The sequence below is a fragment of the Micromys minutus genome, assembly GCF_963924665.1.
Source record: "Micromys minutus genome assembly, chromosome: 12".
Taxonomy (NCBI): domain Eukaryota; kingdom Metazoa; phylum Chordata; class Mammalia; order Rodentia; family Muridae; genus Micromys; species Micromys minutus.
In genome coordinates this window covers 51932967-51952431 of record NC_137981.1, presented here as the reverse complement: position 1 = coordinate 51952431, position 19465 = coordinate 51932967, and the positions used below count along the sequence as shown (strand labels likewise).

At 38.9% G+C, this 19465-nt stretch overlaps 1 protein-coding gene across 1 annotated transcript in view; it reads right to left on the bottom strand.

Annotated features, from left to right (window-relative positions):
* Nucleotides 1-1941: 1941 nt before the first annotated feature.
* The window catches only part of ADAM7 (ADAM metallopeptidase domain 7), a gene marked incomplete at both ends in the record, with an annotated part of 87259 nt that continues 69735 nt past the window's right edge, over nucleotides 1942-19465 (bottom strand). Inside the window, one exon of the mRNA XM_080926759.1 lies at nucleotides 1942-2067. Coding sequence (XP_080782885.1) covers nucleotides 1942-2067 — 126 coding nt within the window. The remainder of the gene's footprint in view (nucleotides 2068-19465) is intronic.

Here is a 19465-nt window from a genome sequence, read left to right as displayed (position 1 = left end):
CAGTACCCCAACTTCTGGAGTGCTAACAATCTGTACCATGGCACCCCGTTTCAGGAAATGCTTTAAATACAACATTACATTTCAAGATTTTTGATTTGTAGAGGTGCAAAGCCGAATTGCTTCTGTCTATTTGCTCTGTCTGTACATTAGGAGATTACTCCAGGAGAACTTGGTTAAACCAAAAGGCCATTGATTTGGACTTTTTCATCAAATGGGCATATTAGGCTGAGGTTTTGGGTTTTATATTTCTGAAGAGAAATAAATTTATGCTTATTTTAGTAATATAAGAAATGTGAAGATTTGACTTGTCCTTGAAAAAGCACAAGGGATGTCTTGAGGAGGATTACACCAGGAAAGAGCTGTGGGGAAGAGAAGCAGTTTGTCTCACTCCTTGGGGCACACCGAGCCTCTGTTTACTTACATATGTTCCCATTATGTTCCTAGATCTAATGGCCACACTAGGGCAAATGACTGTTTGCTCCTTTACTGTGTAAAATGGTGCCTCACCATTTGAGGGTTAACAAATTGCTAAAGTTTTAAGGTCTCAAAGAGTAGCACAGATTTATCAGGAAGAGAGAAAGGGAGCTTCTGCTAACTAGGTCTCTAGTTAGCTCCACTGTCCACATTTGTGCTATACAATGAATACTCTGTGGTGTGGCAGAGGGGATGTTGTCTGTTTGTGGTTGAGCAGATAAAAAGATTAGTTCTATATTCACGGCTTCCTTCAATCATACCATATTTCAACCTGACATTTGTGGCACAATAAAAGTAAGGGCCACGGGGCATATAAATACCACTTTAACATTTCTGCCAGTTACTTTCATTGGCCAACGTAGTCAGAGATTTTTAAAAAGACAATGTACACACACACACACACACACACACACACACCACACAGGAGTAAGTGATTGCAATGAGTTAATGGTGGGATCCTGGATCTGTTGGTAACTGTGAAAAGAGTCCGGCTACTCTGGGGGATTGTAACAGAGCCTCATACAAGGGAGAGAAGGCAGACACAGGAGGTGGCAATAGAGATGACAGCTGAAGACAAGAAAAAGGTCACAGGTCCTGTAAGCGATAGACTGTAAAGCCCAGTCTAGGGAAAAGACTGATAGAAAAACGTAGACAGAACAAAACACCTTATACACTTAGTGACTAGGCGTTTCCCACAACTTCATACGCTGAGTCTTTTCGGAGATGTCAGAATGAGTCAAGAGTGATGGTAAAGACCAGATCACAAAGGGTTTTGAAAAAAAAAAGATTTATTTGCTTTAGGCTTCAGGGGAAGGGAGGTCTATGATAGCTATTGGAAACAAACAATTATAATTTGTATTTATATGTCTGCTAAGATTGTTGTCTATAACTAGAAAATATTAAAGGAAGTAGCTGGTAAGGCTCTACTGCAGCTGTACCCCTGAGGATGCTGAGGAGAGTGGTGTGGGTCCTGTGGGGGTGGGGGTGTGCTCACACTTGGGGTGTGCTCACACTTGATTAGTAGATGCAGGAGAGGGAGAAAGGACAAGATAAGTCAGTCAGGTGTGGAGATACAGGCTCAGGATGAGTGTGGTCTGAGTGTATGTATGTATGTATGTATATATATATATATATATATATATATATGTGTGTGTGTGTGTGTGTGTGTGTGTGTGTGTGTGTGTGTGTGTGTGTGTGTGTTGTATTCAATTACATTATATACATTATACTTCAGAGTCTTGATTAGATACAACATCCTCAGCCTGAAGTCTCTCACTCACAGTATAGGTATCACTGGTTATTACTACCCCTTTAGGAAATATTAGTAAGTTAACTCTCAGAAAATTAATGACATTTCAAAATATTACAGGTATAGAGACAGTTTCTGCAAGTCTGCACTAACTAAGGCCATCCTCCCGATTTATTTCACACTTCGCTTTATTATAGAGATTGCAGCAGGCAGTCTTTTCAGCTAACGTCATACCCATTCCAGCCATTTTTCTGTCCTTTGTTTCCTTCGCTCAGCAGATGCTGGATTCTCGTGCAGTAGCAGCTGTAGAACGATGTTCCAGGTGCCTGCATGAAGCCTGATTCCTACAATAACCACACGTTAAAGGTTTGCTGGTTTACATCACGGGCGTGTGCACACCTGCACTGTATGTGAATGTGCCCCATGTGTATGACAACTACAATTTTGGAACTACCTCTTTCCTTATCTTCCTGTCTTCCTGGAATATGTAGATCATGGCTAGTCACCTTGAATTCACAAGAATCTTTAGGAATCCTCAGAATATCACTGAACCTCTAAAACAGTCCTAATTATGGGGTAGAAGCAAAGCTTTTTGAAATTTCCCATTTGTTGATTTATCTTAATTTCGGGTATATGTATTCTTAGTTGACAACCACCATATAGAGCTTTAGATGAAAAATACAAATTGTGAACTACAAATACTAAAATCCCAGAAAATAACTAAATTTACTAAATAATTTAGAAAAAATCCCTCTCACAAGCAATCCCTGGTATTGATAAACACATGCAATAAAATTTGCCCCATGCAAACATGTGGACACATACCTATAGATGATCATGCATTTCTGTGGAGACCATAGATTGATGCTGAGTGACCTCTGCTTTCATTCTCTATCTGTTTTTGAGGCAGCATGTCTAAATGGACCCAACACAAAATAATTGGCAAGCCTTTATTATAAGGACAATTAAAGAAGCTGTGTTTTAACAATCTTAATTATTTATATCCATGTCTCTACTACCAACAGTGTTTCCCTAAAAGGCTGATCTTTGAAGGCACAAGTATTAGTTTCCCTTATACAATGATCTGACTTGACAGGTCATTGCCAAACTCTTGCTTGAAATAATACTTATGGGGCTGAAGGGATGCTCTGTGGACAAGGTGAATGTTGCAGAAACATAAGGATTTGAGTTTCTTCCTCCACACTCACATAAAAAAGCCAGGGGTTGTGGAGTGCTCTGGAGGTCCCAGGGGTGAGAGTTAGAGATAGGTAGATCTCTGGCCTCCATGTGAACACACACACACACACACACACACATACACACACACACATACACACACACACATACACACACAGACACACAGACACATACACACACACAGACACACACACACACATACACACACGCAGACACACACACACACACACACACACACCATACCACACCAAACCAACAAAACAACCCAAACCCAAGCCCAAAACTCCTTAATTTCTACAGATTAGCTTTTTAGTTTATCCAGGTTCACTGGGGCTTCTTCCATATGGCCAGCAGTAGTCGAACTGAGCAACTTTGGTTGCCCTAGCTGGACTTTCTCACAGTGTTGGGGCTTTGGCGGAAACAGCTGGACTGATTCAGGGCTGCTTTGTGTGGTGTGTTACCTTCCAGCAGATGACTTTGAAAAGAATCTTCTGGCATAGATTAATTTCCAACAGGAAATGAAAGAGTGGGCAACATGACTAGACTTCTAGCCTTGGCTCAGTGTTATGCTCATCACATTGTGTTGGCCAAAGGAAGTCACAAGGCTGGCCTATGAGTGAAGGAATAAATACCCAATGAATGGGAGATACTGCAAAGTTGTATGACGAAGGATATGGGTGTGAGGGGTCTTTCATTGATCATTGACTTTCGAAGTTACACACCGTAATAAAAGCATGAGTTAAGTGTTTTCTAGGAGCTCTGTTGTCAATTTTTTAATAGAAATAATAAAACTTGGAAGGTATTAACACTTCCCTTATCTCAGAATATTAGGTCCAGTAAGGTTGTTATTCTTCAGTGCCTTACAGAGAGGTAGTTATCACACGTTGCCATGGATACGCATGAGTGAGCATTTTACTTCTTGAAGTGATGTGCATTCATGTGTGTGTGTGTGTGTGTGTGTGTGTGTGTGTGTGTGTATGTGTGTGTGTGTGTGTGTGTGTGCGTGTGTAGGGACATATGGAAGTGTACATACACACCTCTTCTTTGCTGATTGTGGTTGTGTGTGGGACACAGAGGATGTGCATCTTGATGTGATTCAAAGTATGCCAGTCAGGTGTTGCCTTTCAATTGCTATCCCCCATAGAACATATTCTTGAAATGAGATCTGAGTAGAGAAATCCCATAGCTGTTGTACAGAGAATATAAAATACATTTTATTCCAAAAGTTCTGGTGTCAAATTGTATCAATAGTATCATTGTAATCATAGCCCAAGACTAACTCAGATTATAAGCAACCAGACTGGCCATAATGGATTTCTACAAATGGCGACCAACTTGTCAATGGGGTACAACTTAAATCAGCAAAATGTCTTTTATTTGTCATGGGTCTCTCTTCTTTAAGATCCCCTTCTACTCTCTACCTGTCAAACATAGCTGTTGGAATTCCACTGTTATTTATTCTGTGACATCTGCAAGATCACTCACTTAGTTCTTAATCTCTTAAATCCCCATACTTTATTGTCTGACCCGGCTACAAACCTTCATGGGCATTCCACTGTCAAAGTCAACCTTGCGATACCGAATGGGTATCAGTATCCTTAATGCATATGTGCTTAGCCTTGGTTTTCATGTTACTTATAAATTAGATTTTTTGAGAGCAAAGATGATGAATATCTGTAAATAACTCTACCTGTGGGTTTTGTGTGTTTTTTTTTTCTCTGCCATTTTCTTTGGTAATGAAGAAAGGAAAGGAAACTGTGGAAAGCCACATGCTTCCAAGGTCTTCACATATTCAGCTAAATAAAGATATGCATAGGGTGCAGGGATGTACAGCCAATTTGCTCTTGGTACCTTGAAAGGAATTCCCAGTCTTCATACTATGCCTCCACGCAGTCATGTGCCTATTTGCAGCCCCAAAGAGACGGTGTGAGGATGTCCCCCAGTCTACTGGTATTGCTTATTTTCATATTGTCGTTGATTCTCAGCTCAGAAGAGAGTTCTTCATTCCTCTGCCATTTGCATATCGGATGCATAGTGGTGCCATCCCTGTTGCTCTGTCTGCTTTACTGCATCCCACATGCATTCAAAGTTCAGAATGTTTTAAAGCTGTAAATCAGATATGCCGTTTTTCTTTGTGAATCCATTTTTGTTGAGGTGCTTGCAAACATTCTAATTTCAGATACGTGGCACATGTTTTTATTCTATTGGAATATTTAATAAGTACCTTCCTTGTAGTATTGTAACTTAGTGGGAATTTTAATGTAGAAAATCTTTTGTTCCCGTGGGAGCGTTCCTGTATTATCACTTTTCCTGATTTCTTCCAATTTTCTTTGTTCCACTTGACTTCCATTTTCTTCTATTTCATTTCTAGTTTACATTAGACAGTCTCTTCACTAGGAAGACTGAGATGAATCACGAGGAAGTTATTCCCAAACTGCATTCTGAGGACAGTGGTTTTAATGAGCTTCACTCTGGAGAGACTTTAACACACTTACCCATCTAATTAAGAGACAAGCTATGATAAATTTTAATTTTTCTTCTAGGTATCACTTGAGTAATTTCAATTGTCTCATTTCAAACTGTGGGCTTGCCAACAGTTTAACTTAAAAAAAATTACCTAGATATGTGCTCACACCATGCCCCTCTTTTGTAAAGCAGTGAAATAAATTGGGTTGTTAGAAGTGAGGGCAAAGTGCACGACAGTGTATATTTAGAAAGTAGGTCAGGCCCTACTTCTGTGTTGAGGATGTAGAAGATGAATCTCAGATTCATAAAGGGAATATTCAGTAATTGACACAAAGGGAAGGCTCCCCAAAGGCAGTAATTTTTCATTTGGTTGGTTATGGGATTCTGAAACTCTAATCAGCAACACCAACTCCAGGGAAGGCAACTCCCATCTGTTCCCTGTGGAATTTTGCATGATAAGAATTTTTAGTAATCAGTGAGAGTAAAAGAAAGGGGTGGAGAGAGAGAGAGAGAGAGAGAGAGAGAGAGAGAGAGAGAGAGAGAGAGAGAGAGAGAGAGAGAATGGAGTGGCAGGAAGATCACTGGTTCAGAAAGGAATCTTGAGTCTGCTCCTGGTAATAAAGAGGGCAAGATAAAAACTGTACCTTGGGGTTGGCCACAGAATAGGGACGTAACAAAAATTGTATTTTTGAGAAACATGTGCTATTATAAGCATTTATTTATTGAATAACACACAATTCCTGTAACATTGCATGAGCCATTGGCTTGCTTTATTTACTTAGTGTTCAGCTTAGAAAGCTTTGAAAATGAAACTGAAGCATTGGGAAGGAGAGAAAAGAAAGGCTTGCAAACACTGACCTGTGAAACTTAACAAGCTAGGTGAGAATTTGTGATGACTGCCCAGAGAGATGCTGATTTCTGCAAAGGTTGCTGTGACTCCCCCCTCCCCCCCAATAGATGCCAAAAACACATTAGTTTAATGTGTCAAAGACTTTTCACATTGTTCTTTGTATTCTCCTTTGTGATGAGTTAGGAGAAATTGTACCCCAGAAGCAAGTGTTTTACAAGTTAATATTTCTCAATTTTATTAAGAAATAAAAGATGGAATGTTAGCTAATGGGTAATAGTACTGAAGAAAATGTGAAGTTTTATTTATTGAATTAATGAATCCCTTGGTTGATATTACAATTCTGTGTGGTATCTAATTTAAGAGACTCTGGGGAGACTTCTAAAGATCGTTAGTAGAAAATAAGTTAGTGATAGCCTTCTGAATTATTTCCCAAGTACATTACATTTAGAATATTCAAGTATTTGAGATATACACCTCTGAGTATTTCTACCCAATTTTGCCTCTGGATAAATCCTCTTCCATTCCACACCAGCTGTTTTTATTCCTTTAGTATTTAGTATAAATGTTTAGTATCAATGTCATCCCTTAGGAAAACATTAACTGGTTGTCACTTTTGATTTAAACATAAACATTTATGTTTACATGCTATTACTCATATGACATGATACTTGTTATGTGTTTCCAGATCATACTTAGTCAGCTTCTGTTCTTTCATTGACTTATGCAGTCAAAACAGCAAGATTTTAGGATGTTTTCCCAGTTTCTGGCACGATCTCTGGCATGCAAGCTATTTAGGCCATCACTGAAATCAGTGAAAGCATGGATAGACATTGTCACTGGAAGACCTGCAATAATGGAGTCCTCATTCAGTTCACTTCCTGTCTTAGGTAGGGTTTCCATTGCCATGAAGAGACACTATGACCAAGGCAACTTTTGAAAAGGACAACATTTAATTAGGGCTGGCTTACAGGTTTTGAAATTCAGCCCCTTATCATTATGGCAGGAAGCATTGCTGCATACAGGCAGGCATGGTGCTGGAGGAGCTGAGAATTTTACATCTTCATCCAAAGGCAGCTAGGAGACAGGTCTTAAAGCCTCCACCTCCATAGTGAGACACTTCCTTCAACAAGGCCACACCCACTCCAACAAGACCACACCCATCCCATCAAGGCCACACCCCCTAGTAGCACCACTTTGTAAATATGGGCCGAGCATATTCATGTCACCACACTTCTATTTCTTACATTTTTGGATATTACTCCCTGAGTCCTCCAAGAATTTGTGAGATTCTTAGTTTTCTAAATTTCTCCTAGCTTCCTGCATCCTCTCAACTACCCCTTTCTTTCTGAAAAGGAGGGCCTCAGTTTGGAGCAAATAACCACACAACAGTAAGCAGTTATCATGAGGGTTTGAATGATAGCTTCTGAATTGGAAAGTCCACAAGAAAGCAGCTTGCTTTCCCTTTAATGCATTGGTGGAACTCAAAATGTAAGCAGGATGGGAGTCTGAAGAACCAAAGCCACATCTCAGATAAACAAAGTAGACCTTTCCACATTGCCCAGATACAAATGCTTAGTTGGAAGAGGCTGCCTTGGGGAAAAAAAATGAATGAAGCCTGGGATCCTCCAAAGAGAATGGATTTACAGAGATCTAACTCTGACACCTTTTCCAGGGACGGGGTTGTAGATGTGGTTAGAGCTTCACCCCGGTAGAAGATCATCACTATAGATGAAAAACAAAAAAGCAACTGGTGTTTGCTTAGAAACAGAGTGAGGATTATGGGATCCACGGATGGTCTTTATACACAGTGAGCACCCATCTCAAGATAACTGCCAACTTTTGATATGGCAGGTGGAGCTGAAGAACTGAGCTGCGAATCTATGAAAATCGGAGCAGAAATCCCTGGAGATTCTGATTGCTGGGAAGATAGGCACACGGGGATCTCCACTGGAAATCAAGAAGTTCTATCCCTTAGAAGCAAGTGCACACAAGAGGCTGGCAGAGTCCCAAGTGGTGTATGGTCAGAGTAAAGTGATCAGCCTTCTTCGAAGCATTTGGCAGAACAAAGTAGAAAGCTTTTCTTGTGTAAGGTGAAATCATTAGAAATGTCTGTGTTTATTCATTTATTTTTACTTCTCAGGGTTTGTTATTATTGGCATACACTTTGTATAGAGTACTGAAATTCACAATGAAGAAGTTTCCAAGTATGTAATGCATTTTGACCATATTCATTCTTCCTGCTTTTTCCCTGTGAGTCTCTCTCTTCTCTAAGTGGCCTTTTCTCTTTCAGACCTCATAAATATAGGAGCGTAGATGGAGGTGCATATCCTGGTGGGGAATGTAGTGTGTCTTTATGTAGCTATGTATAATTTTGGATCCACAGTTGATTAGAAATGGGTAATATCTGCCTTCCAAAATTTGTTTTATTTTGTACCAAATTTCTCAAAAATGAAAAAAAAAGTTTCTTTTTAACTGCTTCTTTATATGTTTTACACACACACACACACACACACACACACACACACACGCCTATCCATTTACAAACACCTTCACTGATTTGATAAGTTGCCTTTTTGGATGGTGTTAAAAATAAACACATTGGCTTTCTCTGTTGACTCTTCTCTGAGTACTCCGCCAAGAGTGGTACTGCTAGGTCTCATAGTGGTTCTATTTTTAGTTTTCTAAGGTTTTCATCATTGGCGGACCAGTTTGCATCCTTACCAGCAGTGTAACCCACCCAGCCTCACTATAACTGACTGTCTCAGCATATAAGAGCATTGTTTCGCAGAAACTCTTGAATTCTCCAGCTCTACAATCTTTTTACCTTCTTTTCTTTGTTGTCCTTTGGGTCTTGGGGGGAGTGATATAGTTGTTCTATTTATGGCTAAGCACCTCCTAGTCTTTTATTCTAAGCCTGCTGGCCAGCTTTGAGCCTCTGCATTAACCAGCACCCCCCACAAACAGCAGCAGTGCTAATATAAGAGAATTAACAGAAATATCTGAAGGACCCTTTCTTTGCTCCTGTGCCTATGTAGTGTAATATTAGTTATAAGCTGACATAGATCCAGTGACATCTCCAGCCATAAATTTTTGCACAACTTTACAGTGCCAGGTGTTTCTTTCCATAGAGCACACTTGGAATTCAATCAGAAAGTGGTTTGTTGCCCCCAAACGATCACACCATTTTGTCACTCATGGGAGCCTGTTGCTTGTCAGGGTGGTTTAATGATTCTTCAGACCCATAGCAAGGTAAGATCATTGATGCCATTTCTCCCTCAGAAGCATGCATATAGCACCCTCTGGATCTGTGAGTTCTTCCCAGTGGGTGGAGGCATCCAGTTTTAATCCGCCTTGATTCATCTTTGTGCTGCATTCCCTGCTTGTGGAGTCTTCAGCATTTCTTACCCATCACTTCCTGTGAGTGTGCAAGGTCAATGGCAACAGCATCAGTTTGTTTTGTGAGCCTCTGAGATGATAGAAGATCACTAAATAGTTTGCTTTGTATCGCCTTGACTGTTAAACCTACCACTTCCTTCATGTGCTTACTGAATATTTATGCTTCATGTTTTGAGAGCTATCTGTTCATTTCATTAGCTTGCTTATTGACTGAGTCATTTTATACGTACATGTATATGTGTGTGTATATATATATACATATATATATATACATATATATATAATGTTGGTATTTAGTTTTGTGTCAGTTATTTATATATCTGAGATATTGATATTTTGTCCGATGTATAGATTGTAAACCCTTTGCTGTGCAGAAACTTTTTCATTCCATACCTTCTCATTGATCAATTCTGGGTGTCATTTCCTGAGTGGCTGAGTCCTTTTTAGAACATCTTGCCTGTCCCTTTGTATTTTGACCTATCTTTTCCATGCTATTCTTACACACTTTAGGGTGAAGATCTATACTAATGTCTGATCAATTCTGTGTGTATTTTTGCACAACAAGAGTAGGGTCTAGTTGTATCCTTCTACACATGGCTGGCTGTTTTCCCCATTTGTCGAAGACTCTGTTTTCTACTTCATTTTTTGGGCATTATTGTCAAAACTATCTTATCAGAGCGCCGGGGTTTTATTCTGAGTCTTCTGCTCCCATCGGGAACCTGTGTCTGTTAGTGTGCAGGACCCATGCTGCTTTTATTGCAATGACTCTACAGTATAACTTGAAATGATGGATTGTAATATTTCCATCATTGCTCTTTTTGCTCAAGATTGCTTTGTCTAACTGGGGTATTTGAGGATTCCATATAAAATTTGGGGTTACTGTGTGTTATTTCTGTGAAGAATGTCTTTGGAATCTTTATGGATTTGGGATTGAATCCGTAAATCACTTAGCCATTTTCAATACATTAATCCTACCTATTTAGGAATGCGAGAAGGTCTTTTCAACCTCTAATATTACTTTCAATTTCTTTTTCTCTTGTTTTAAAGTTCTCATTGTACAGGGCTTTAACTTCTTTGATTAAGTTTATTCCTAAGCATTTTTGCTGTGTTGAACTTGTGAATAGATTGCTTTATTAATTAGTTTTTCAGTATGTTTACATGGAAAGCTATCAATTTTTATGTGTTGTACATCCTGGAAAAGTTCATCAGCTCTGAGAGTTTTCAAAAGGAGTTCTCAGGTCTGTTGTGTTTAGAATCAAATCATCGATAAAAGTGAAATTTCAATGTCTTTTTGTTCTGGGTGTATCCCTTTATTTCTTGTCTTATCTAAATTGTCTAAGTCAGAGAAAGTGGACACCCCTGTCTTACTCTTGATTTTAGTAGAAATGTTTTATTTTCTCCCTCTCTGTAATGTTTAGAACATATTTGTCATATTTGACCTTTGCTTTGTTGGGATATGTCTCCTCTATTTCACTGTCTTTGGGGCTTTGATATGTACAGATGTTAAACTTTGCCTTCTCAATGGCTGTTGATATGACCATGTGGTTTCTGCCCTTGAGTTTGTTAATTTCTGGTCTCACATTTGCATGGGTTAAATCATCCCCACTTTCATAAAATGAACCCACTTCCTTATGGTGAATGATAATTTTCATATTTTGATGAATTTGGTTTCCAAGGATCTGATTTAATTAAGAAATTGCATGCATTTTTAACAGGAAAATTAGCTTTTTTCCCTCTTGTTCCCTTACTCTGTTTTGTATTAGGGTAAAACTAACTTTATAAAATGTGTTTGATGGATTTCCTTCCATCTGTATTGTACTGGATGGTTTGAGGGGCATTGGTTTTCAGTCTCTAAAGATAAGTCTAATTCAGCAGTGAATCCAACTGGAGCTTGGGCTTTTTCCTTAGGAGATGTTCTTAAGTGACCATTTTAATCCTTTTGCTTGTTATAGATCTTTACAAATTGTTTGCATTCTTTTGCTTTTACTTTTATAAGCCATATATATCTTGAAATTGATCCATTTTATCTGTTTTAGGGGTGCTGGGATTTTTCAGTGTGTGCCTAAGGATTTTCTATATGTTTCTGGTATCTGTTAAGGTTTGCCAATCTTGTTTATTTTTTCAAATCACTAACGCAGACTCTGAATTCTGCAGATTTTTAGTATTGTTATTTTCATTTCTGTGCCATTCATTTCTTCCGAGGCCATTATTAACTCCTTTTATCTATTGGGTTTCAATTTGGGTTGTTTGTGTTTTTCTAAGATCTTAAAGGGCAGGATTAAGTCATTTCTTTCATTCATTTCTTATGTCTGGAAATGTTCCTCCTACAGTCATGTTCCTTGTGCCCCATGAGCTTTGGTGTGTAGTTTCCATTTTCATTCTAGATTAATTTGTTAAAGCTTCCTCCCTGATTTCCTTAAACGTGTGTGTTCAGTTTCCATAACCTTTTATGTGTATTATGAAGGGTGTAATGGTGTTGGCTTTAGTTTTGTTGTGTATAAGTAACACCTAAAATGTCTTACTCAGCATGTGACAATAATAAACGTTGCTGAGCATAAAAATCAAAAGGAACACAGGACCAAATTTTAGGACAAAAGTAGATAACAAAAGCAAATCATTAACTAATCCACACAATAGCAGCCATATTAGTAAATATAAACTAAAGGACATTTGGGCACATGAATATATTTTCCTAACTTTACATATAATATAATTTTGAGATGGGAAAATCATGAGCCATCAGAAACACACACACACACACACACACACACACACACACACACACACCAGTAACATGTTACTTTTAACGGAAACACTTGACAAAAGACTTTTTAAAAATTTTTGCTAAACTGATGGAAGTTAGACGAAAATACATGACATTTTCAAAGTGACAAAATGCTGAAAAATGTCAACCTAGACCTCTACATGCAGAAAATATGTCCTTCAAAGTCTAAAGTGAAAATGAAATATGGTCCCAAGAGAATTGAGTGAATTTGTCACTGCAAGCCTGCATTGCAGAAGAAATACAAGAGAGTTTGAAAAGAAAATAAATCAAATAGGGGTGGTTAAGGTAGGTTAGTGAGATGGCTCAGCAGGTACAGTCACTTGTCACAGTCGTCTGAAGATGCTAGTCTGAGTTTAAGGACATGACGCAAGGAAAAAAAAACATACAGAAGAAAAATAGTTTCTTAACTTTCAAACATGTGCATGCACACAGCTGGATTCTCAAATAGAGCATATACACAGGTACATAGCATGTCCATGCTCACGAATAAGAACAGAAGATTTTTTACAAAGGAAATTTAGTCATATAAAGAAGGGTGAGGGCCCATGTGTAGGTAAATGGATTGCAGTAAATGATTCATAATATTTTTAGGTCTAAACAAGCGCACAGAATTAATAAGTATGACAAGACAATATGAATGATAGGAGAAATATACATACAAGTTTTATCGTTATTGGAAAGTACAAAATGTTTTATTTATGTTATATTGGCCTAACTCAAAAATGCTTGTTATGATGAAATGTAATGCTTACTAAAACAATAAAAGTGGAAATAATAAATTAAAGGGGGAAAAACAGGTCCTTCAGGTCTGAACTTGTGCCCTGGGCAGACCTGGGACACTGGCTCTGTATCCAGTCTCACAACATCCAGAGGAAGCTCAACTCTCAGGTGCTCCTAACATGCCCAGGATCACAAGTGAGAAGGCCACAGCATCTGCCCCAACACCCAGAATAACTAGGTGCCCCAGGATCCAGAAACACAGGAACCATTGCCCAAGCCAGTGGTTCCTCCCAGCCTGAACCTGCACCCAGAGCAGACCTGGGGTACCGGCTCTGCATCCAATCTTACAACACCCAGAGGGAGCCCAAGTCACAGGTGCTCTAAAATGCCCAGATTCAAAGAATCCTAGGCTCACATGATCACAGAAAAAGCTTCACTCTCAGAAGCATTGGAACTGTAACACACCCAAGATCACAATTGAGGCCACAATATCTTTCCCAACATCCAGGATAACTGGGACCCACACAGGAATCAGGGAAACACAAACCCCCACCCAGACAGAAGCAAAACTTCCTTTCAGCTTGTACCTGTGCCCAGAGCCAACCCAGAGCTCTGGTTCACCACTCACTCTTGCAACACTCAGAGAAAGTTTGATTCCCAGGAGCTCTGACACAACAGGACCTCAAGAGCTTGGTCACAAGAGGATTTCAGGATCCCAGAGGCAGCTTGATTCCCAGGAGCTTTAGTACCCTCAGCATTGCAAGATCACAGAATCCCATAATCCCAGGATCACAAAGACAGCTGGACTCTGAGGAGTTCTGACACAACCTGGATAACAGGAGGGACAGACTCTAGTCAGAGACAACAAGGGCAGGTAGCACTAGAGATAACTAGATGGTGAGAGGCAAGCAGAAGAACTTAAGCAACAGAAACCAAGGCTACTTGACATCTTTAAAACCCAGTTCTCCCACTACAACAAGTCCTGAATACCCCATCACACCAGAAAAACAAGATTCAGATTTAAAAATCACATCTCATGATGATGATAGTGGACTTTAGGAAGGACATAAGTGACTCCCTAAAAGAAATACAGGAGAACACAGATAACAGGTAAGAAGCCCTTAAAGAGGAAACATAAAAATCCCTCAAAGAATTACAGGAAAACACAACTGAACAGGTGAAGTAATTGAACAAAACCATCAAAGTGATAGCTAGATTTTAGTAAACTATAGCTTATAGAATAAGTATATAATATTCTGTGTTTTCCTTTAATAAAATATTATTTGAAAATTGTATATATGGGTGTAATGTTTCTTGATTATGCACATCTCCTTCCAAGTCTATTACCTCTAACATTTCCCTTCCAACAGAGCTTCTGCATGTCTTGTGCAGGAAGAACAGCTACTGTGAGTTCATTTCTTCAATGGATATGCCACATGCCAAAAACAGCATTCCACAGCTCACAGCTCATCTCCCTTCTCCAGCTCTTACACTCTTTTTACTGTCTCGTCCATGATATTCACTAAGCCTTGGGTGTGAAAGTTGATATAGATCTGTGGCTGAGCACTCACAAGTATTTATTCTCAGTACTTTGAACAGTTATGAATCTCTGCATTAACCATTATCTACCACAAAAGAATCTCCGACTAGAATTGAGAATAATAAATCTATGAACAAAAACATATATTGGCATATATATGGCAGTTAGACAACAGTATTATTTTGCAGACCAACGTCAATAGAGTTGCTTAATGTCTCTGTGGGTATGTTTTTTTTTTTTTTTTAGCCATGTTTACAGTACCAGTCATGAATTCTATCACATAAAATCAAGGGAGCATTGGGTACACCCATTAACAGCTATGTGACTATTGCTTTGCTCTGGAAGGTTCACCTTTACAGGCATGTCTGCATTATAGCATGCAGAGGCCAGCACTAGTAAAACCTTTTCTTTAGCATCCATTTGCAATGTGCACTCCAGTACAATGAAAGCTAGCCAACAGGGAGAGAGCTTCTGGGTCAGTTCAAGATGGATTTCTCTATGTTCTATAACACAAGTATATTGTGGCATCTATTGTAGGGTCTTTCCATCTAAGTCTGGGTTAGTAACCACAAACAATTGCAGTAACCTGTGTCTGAGATGCCTCTGAGAACTCCCTGGTCAATAACTTGTAGTAAGGTGACACACTGGCACTGAGATTTTGATTTAGTAATCTATATCATCTGAGAGCAACATTGTTCCTCTACGTAAGACAGTTTTAGTCAAACTCTATTTTTTAATTATATTTGTACGTATATAAGAGACCCTAAAGTCTTTAACAAAATTCTTTAATATCTTTCAAACTTGAAGTTAATAAGGGCATTGTATCCTAGTATTTATAATAGATATAAAAACAAATGTGCTAACCTTAACTTAGCATAGTAAATACAATTAAAAGTAGAAAAAAAGGATATCTCTTGATTAAGCTAGTTTTATTATACATGTTCGAGAGTATAATAACTTGAAAATTAACCATTACATTTTGTACACTCTTAGAAAAATAAAGTTGTAGTAAATGTCACATAATTTTCTGTCTGTCTATCTATCTATCTATCTATCTATCTATCTATCTATCTATCTATCTATCTATCACAAAAAGCAAAAACACAAGGAAAACAGTTACAGCAAGCTAGAAATAGAAAAGCATTTCCTTGCTCTGGTAAGTACTGGTGAATTTGTTATTGTTTCAAAGTAAAGCCATGAAACAAAAATCGATAAAAATATATTAAATAAAGTTCAAAATCAAGGAAAAACAAGCTGTGCTGTTATAAGTCTTGTGTTTCTTGTTGTGCTTTCAGAACACAATACAGTGGGTTGTGTGACTTTAACAATAGAACTTTATTCTTTTCAGTTCTGGAGGCTGGAAGATCCGAGTTCAAAAGGTCAGCCAGGTAGATTTCAATGACATCTTCTTGTCTTCCCTTGGGTTGTAAGCTGCCACTATTTTATTCTGAGTTCACGTGCCATCTTCTTGATACATTTGTAGAATAGGAGACAAAGCCCTTTTGTGTCTTATAAAGTCACTTCATTCTGAATGTCCTACCTTTAGAACCTTTTCTAAACCTAATTATGTCCCAGAGGCCTCCTATGTCAATGGCATCACATTTGAAGACAAAGAATGAAGGTGTGAATGTGAAGGTAAGACAAAATGTTCATTGCTTCAGGAGGAGAGATAAGCTGTGGTGGAAAGTGAATTTATAGAATGCTGGTATGTTCTTCCTGAACAGATCACTGGTTACATGGACAGTGTTGTGTGTGTGTGTGTGTGTGTGTGTGTGTGTGTGTTTCTATTTGGAGTGACCTTCGAAAGCGTAGACCTAGTCTGGCAGTCTCAGCTACTAAGAAGAGACTTAGTACATGATAGCTCTGATCTGAGCAGTGAATTAGCCCAATTATGGATTCTTTACTTGATGGCGTTATTGGAAGGGGCTGGCAGAAGGAGCCAGTTCAGAGGAAGGGCGTATGAAAAATCATGACTATGAAGAATATCTTTTCCCTGACCTGCTTCCTTGCAGTCTTCATTCCCACATTCCTGAAGTCGATGAGAGGAGGTGTTTTACTCTCTCATACACTCCCGACCATAATGTGTCAGCCTCATGATGCTCCCAGAGAAAATGAAATTCAAAGACCATGTTGAGCCCTCAGACATTATGGGGTGCAAAATACACCTTTCCTCATTTTAAATTGCATTTTTCCTCATGTAGTTTATCATCACAATGAAAATGCTAACGTGTATTGCTCATGTAAAAAAAAGTCATGTGAAGAATTCTGTATGATATTATTTTCCATACTGTGGTGGTTTGAGTCAGTATGGCTCCCACAGAGAGTAGCACAATTAGAAACTTTGACCTTTTTGGAATAGGTACGGCCATTTTGGAGGAAATGTGTCACTGTGGGGGCAGGCTTTGAGATCTCCAGTGCCCAAGATAGGCCAAGTGTGGCACACACAGTCTCTCTTTGCTGCCTGGGGATCAAGATGTGGAACTCTGAGCTTCCCCTCTAGCACCATGTCTGCCTGCTCACTGCTGTGCTTCGACCATGACAGTAATGGACTGAACTGAAAGGGTAAGCCAGCCCCAAGTAAATGTTTTCTTTATAAGAGCCTCTGTGATGGTTTCTTTTCACAGCAATATATCCTAACTCACACACACACACACACACACACATATATATTATAATCTCATTGCTTCTTGCTTCTTTTTAGAACTGGGAAACCTGCCAGCATAATACACAGAAACTTTGATCAGTTTTTCTACCTTAAAATAGGCCTAGTTACCATTTCCTAACAGTTACCCAGCTTTCTCAATATAATGCTTATAATGCAATATAATGCTTTTAGCTTACAAAAAAAAAAAAAAGAACAAGATAGCAAGAACTTAACTTCTAGGTGACCTTTATGAAAGTATAAGACACCTCTCTCTGCATCTCTCTATTTCTGTCTTTCTGTCTCAGTGTCTGTCTGTGTCTCTGTCTGTTTCTCTCTCTCTCTCTCTCTCTCTCTCTCTCTCTCTCTCTCTGTGTGTGTGTGTGTGTGTGTATGTGTGTGTAATACCTATGACATGCATAGATACCTATAAGCTATGTCCTTGTTTCTCCTGGGAAACTGTAGACAATTTTGATTTATATTGTGCTTTTAGGATGAGGTCAAGTCTTGAGTGAACTGTTCTTGACCAGTCTGTGTGGACAACTCAAAAAAGAATTGAATGCAAGTCTTCTTGGGAATGATAAACAAGGGACTCTTCAAAAGGTAACTGAAAATTTCCCAAAGTTACATCTTTCTTTTTCTCATAAGGGAATGAATTCAGAAGTCTGCATTTCCAGGATACCTGACCACTGGCCTGTGCTGTTTATACACAGAGACTGGCTAGGGCAATCTCTGAGGAATGCTGTGTTTATTTTGCCCCATTTTCCAAAGCTTTCTTAATAAGTTTTGGAGCAAAAAGTTCTACATAAACCTTTGTGTGTGAAATTAAAACCTGATGCATGAAGAGATATTTCTTCTTTCTTAATGACACTAACCCAGCAGTTTAAATTAAATCGCTCTATTAATCACGAGTCAGATTTTCCAGATTGCCAAGTAAATATTTATGTTTTGTGACTGCAACATAATTGTGGAGGTCCCCATTGTCCTTTGAAGGAACATAACATGGTGGGTGTCTTAATACTTGCTTAACTGTTACTTTAACTCTTTACCTTAACTTTAGAAAAGATTTACTTTATTATTATTATTATTATTATTATTATTATTATTATTATTATTATTGTGTGTGTGTGTGTGTGTATGGGTGAGCGTGCATGCATGTGCATAAGCATATGTATCCACATGCTTTTGGGTTCTTAGAGGGCCCAGAAGGGCTAGCAGAGCCCTTGGACATGGAGTTAGATGGGTGCAGGGAATTGAACTTGGGTCCTTTAGAAGAGCACCAAATGCTCTTGACTGCTGTGCTCTTTTTCTGATTCTGAATCAAGGTTTCTTGTGTCCCTGTGTCCCTGTTCCATTACCTTCCTCTTAGCTCCCACTTTGCTTTCTTATTCTCCTGTGTGTGCATCTCTCTACTGGTTGTTATAGAATACAGATCTGAGAATGCCACTTTCTTCCTTACAATCTTTTTCTCTCATCCTCAGTATTTTTAGGGGGGGAGAATTCACCATCTGACTGGTACCTTTAGCATTTTTTGGCCCTTTATTATTTGGCTTATGGTGAATTACCAACATCAGTGACTTAGGCAAATTCATAGAACTGCGTGTCATAGTTTTCTCCCACTATAACATGGGGATGTGGTATTTCTGCTTCAAAGGGCTACAGTGAAGCTCTAAATGGGACAACGGATATACCAGGCTTGACTTCATGAATGACATGAAGTAAAAACTCAAGAGATACTGTTGCTATAGATATGTTCAAATCTCCTACCTTTTTGTCAAACTGCAATCTATGGTCTGACCTCTGTTAATGAATATAAATGCTATGCTTCCCACTAACCTGCGTTTGTAGCACAGTGGTATTCTCTAGGGCAGGAGCTGGGAGTAGGTGCCTGTGGATGAATAGGGAAAGCATCCACATAGGAAGGTTATGTGCAATAAAAGATTCAAGGGTCACAGGTGGCAAGCTGGAACAGAGACATACTCTGTCTAGAGAGACACCGAAATCTTGTTGGGAGTGTTTGGTCCCAACAGCTGGACTGTGGGTTGAACCTCAGTATGGCTCTTCTTGGATGAGCAGCTTCAAACTTGACATGGCCATGGCAGGGTGAGGAGGATGACACCATCTCCAGCTGTCCCGAGCAACAGCAG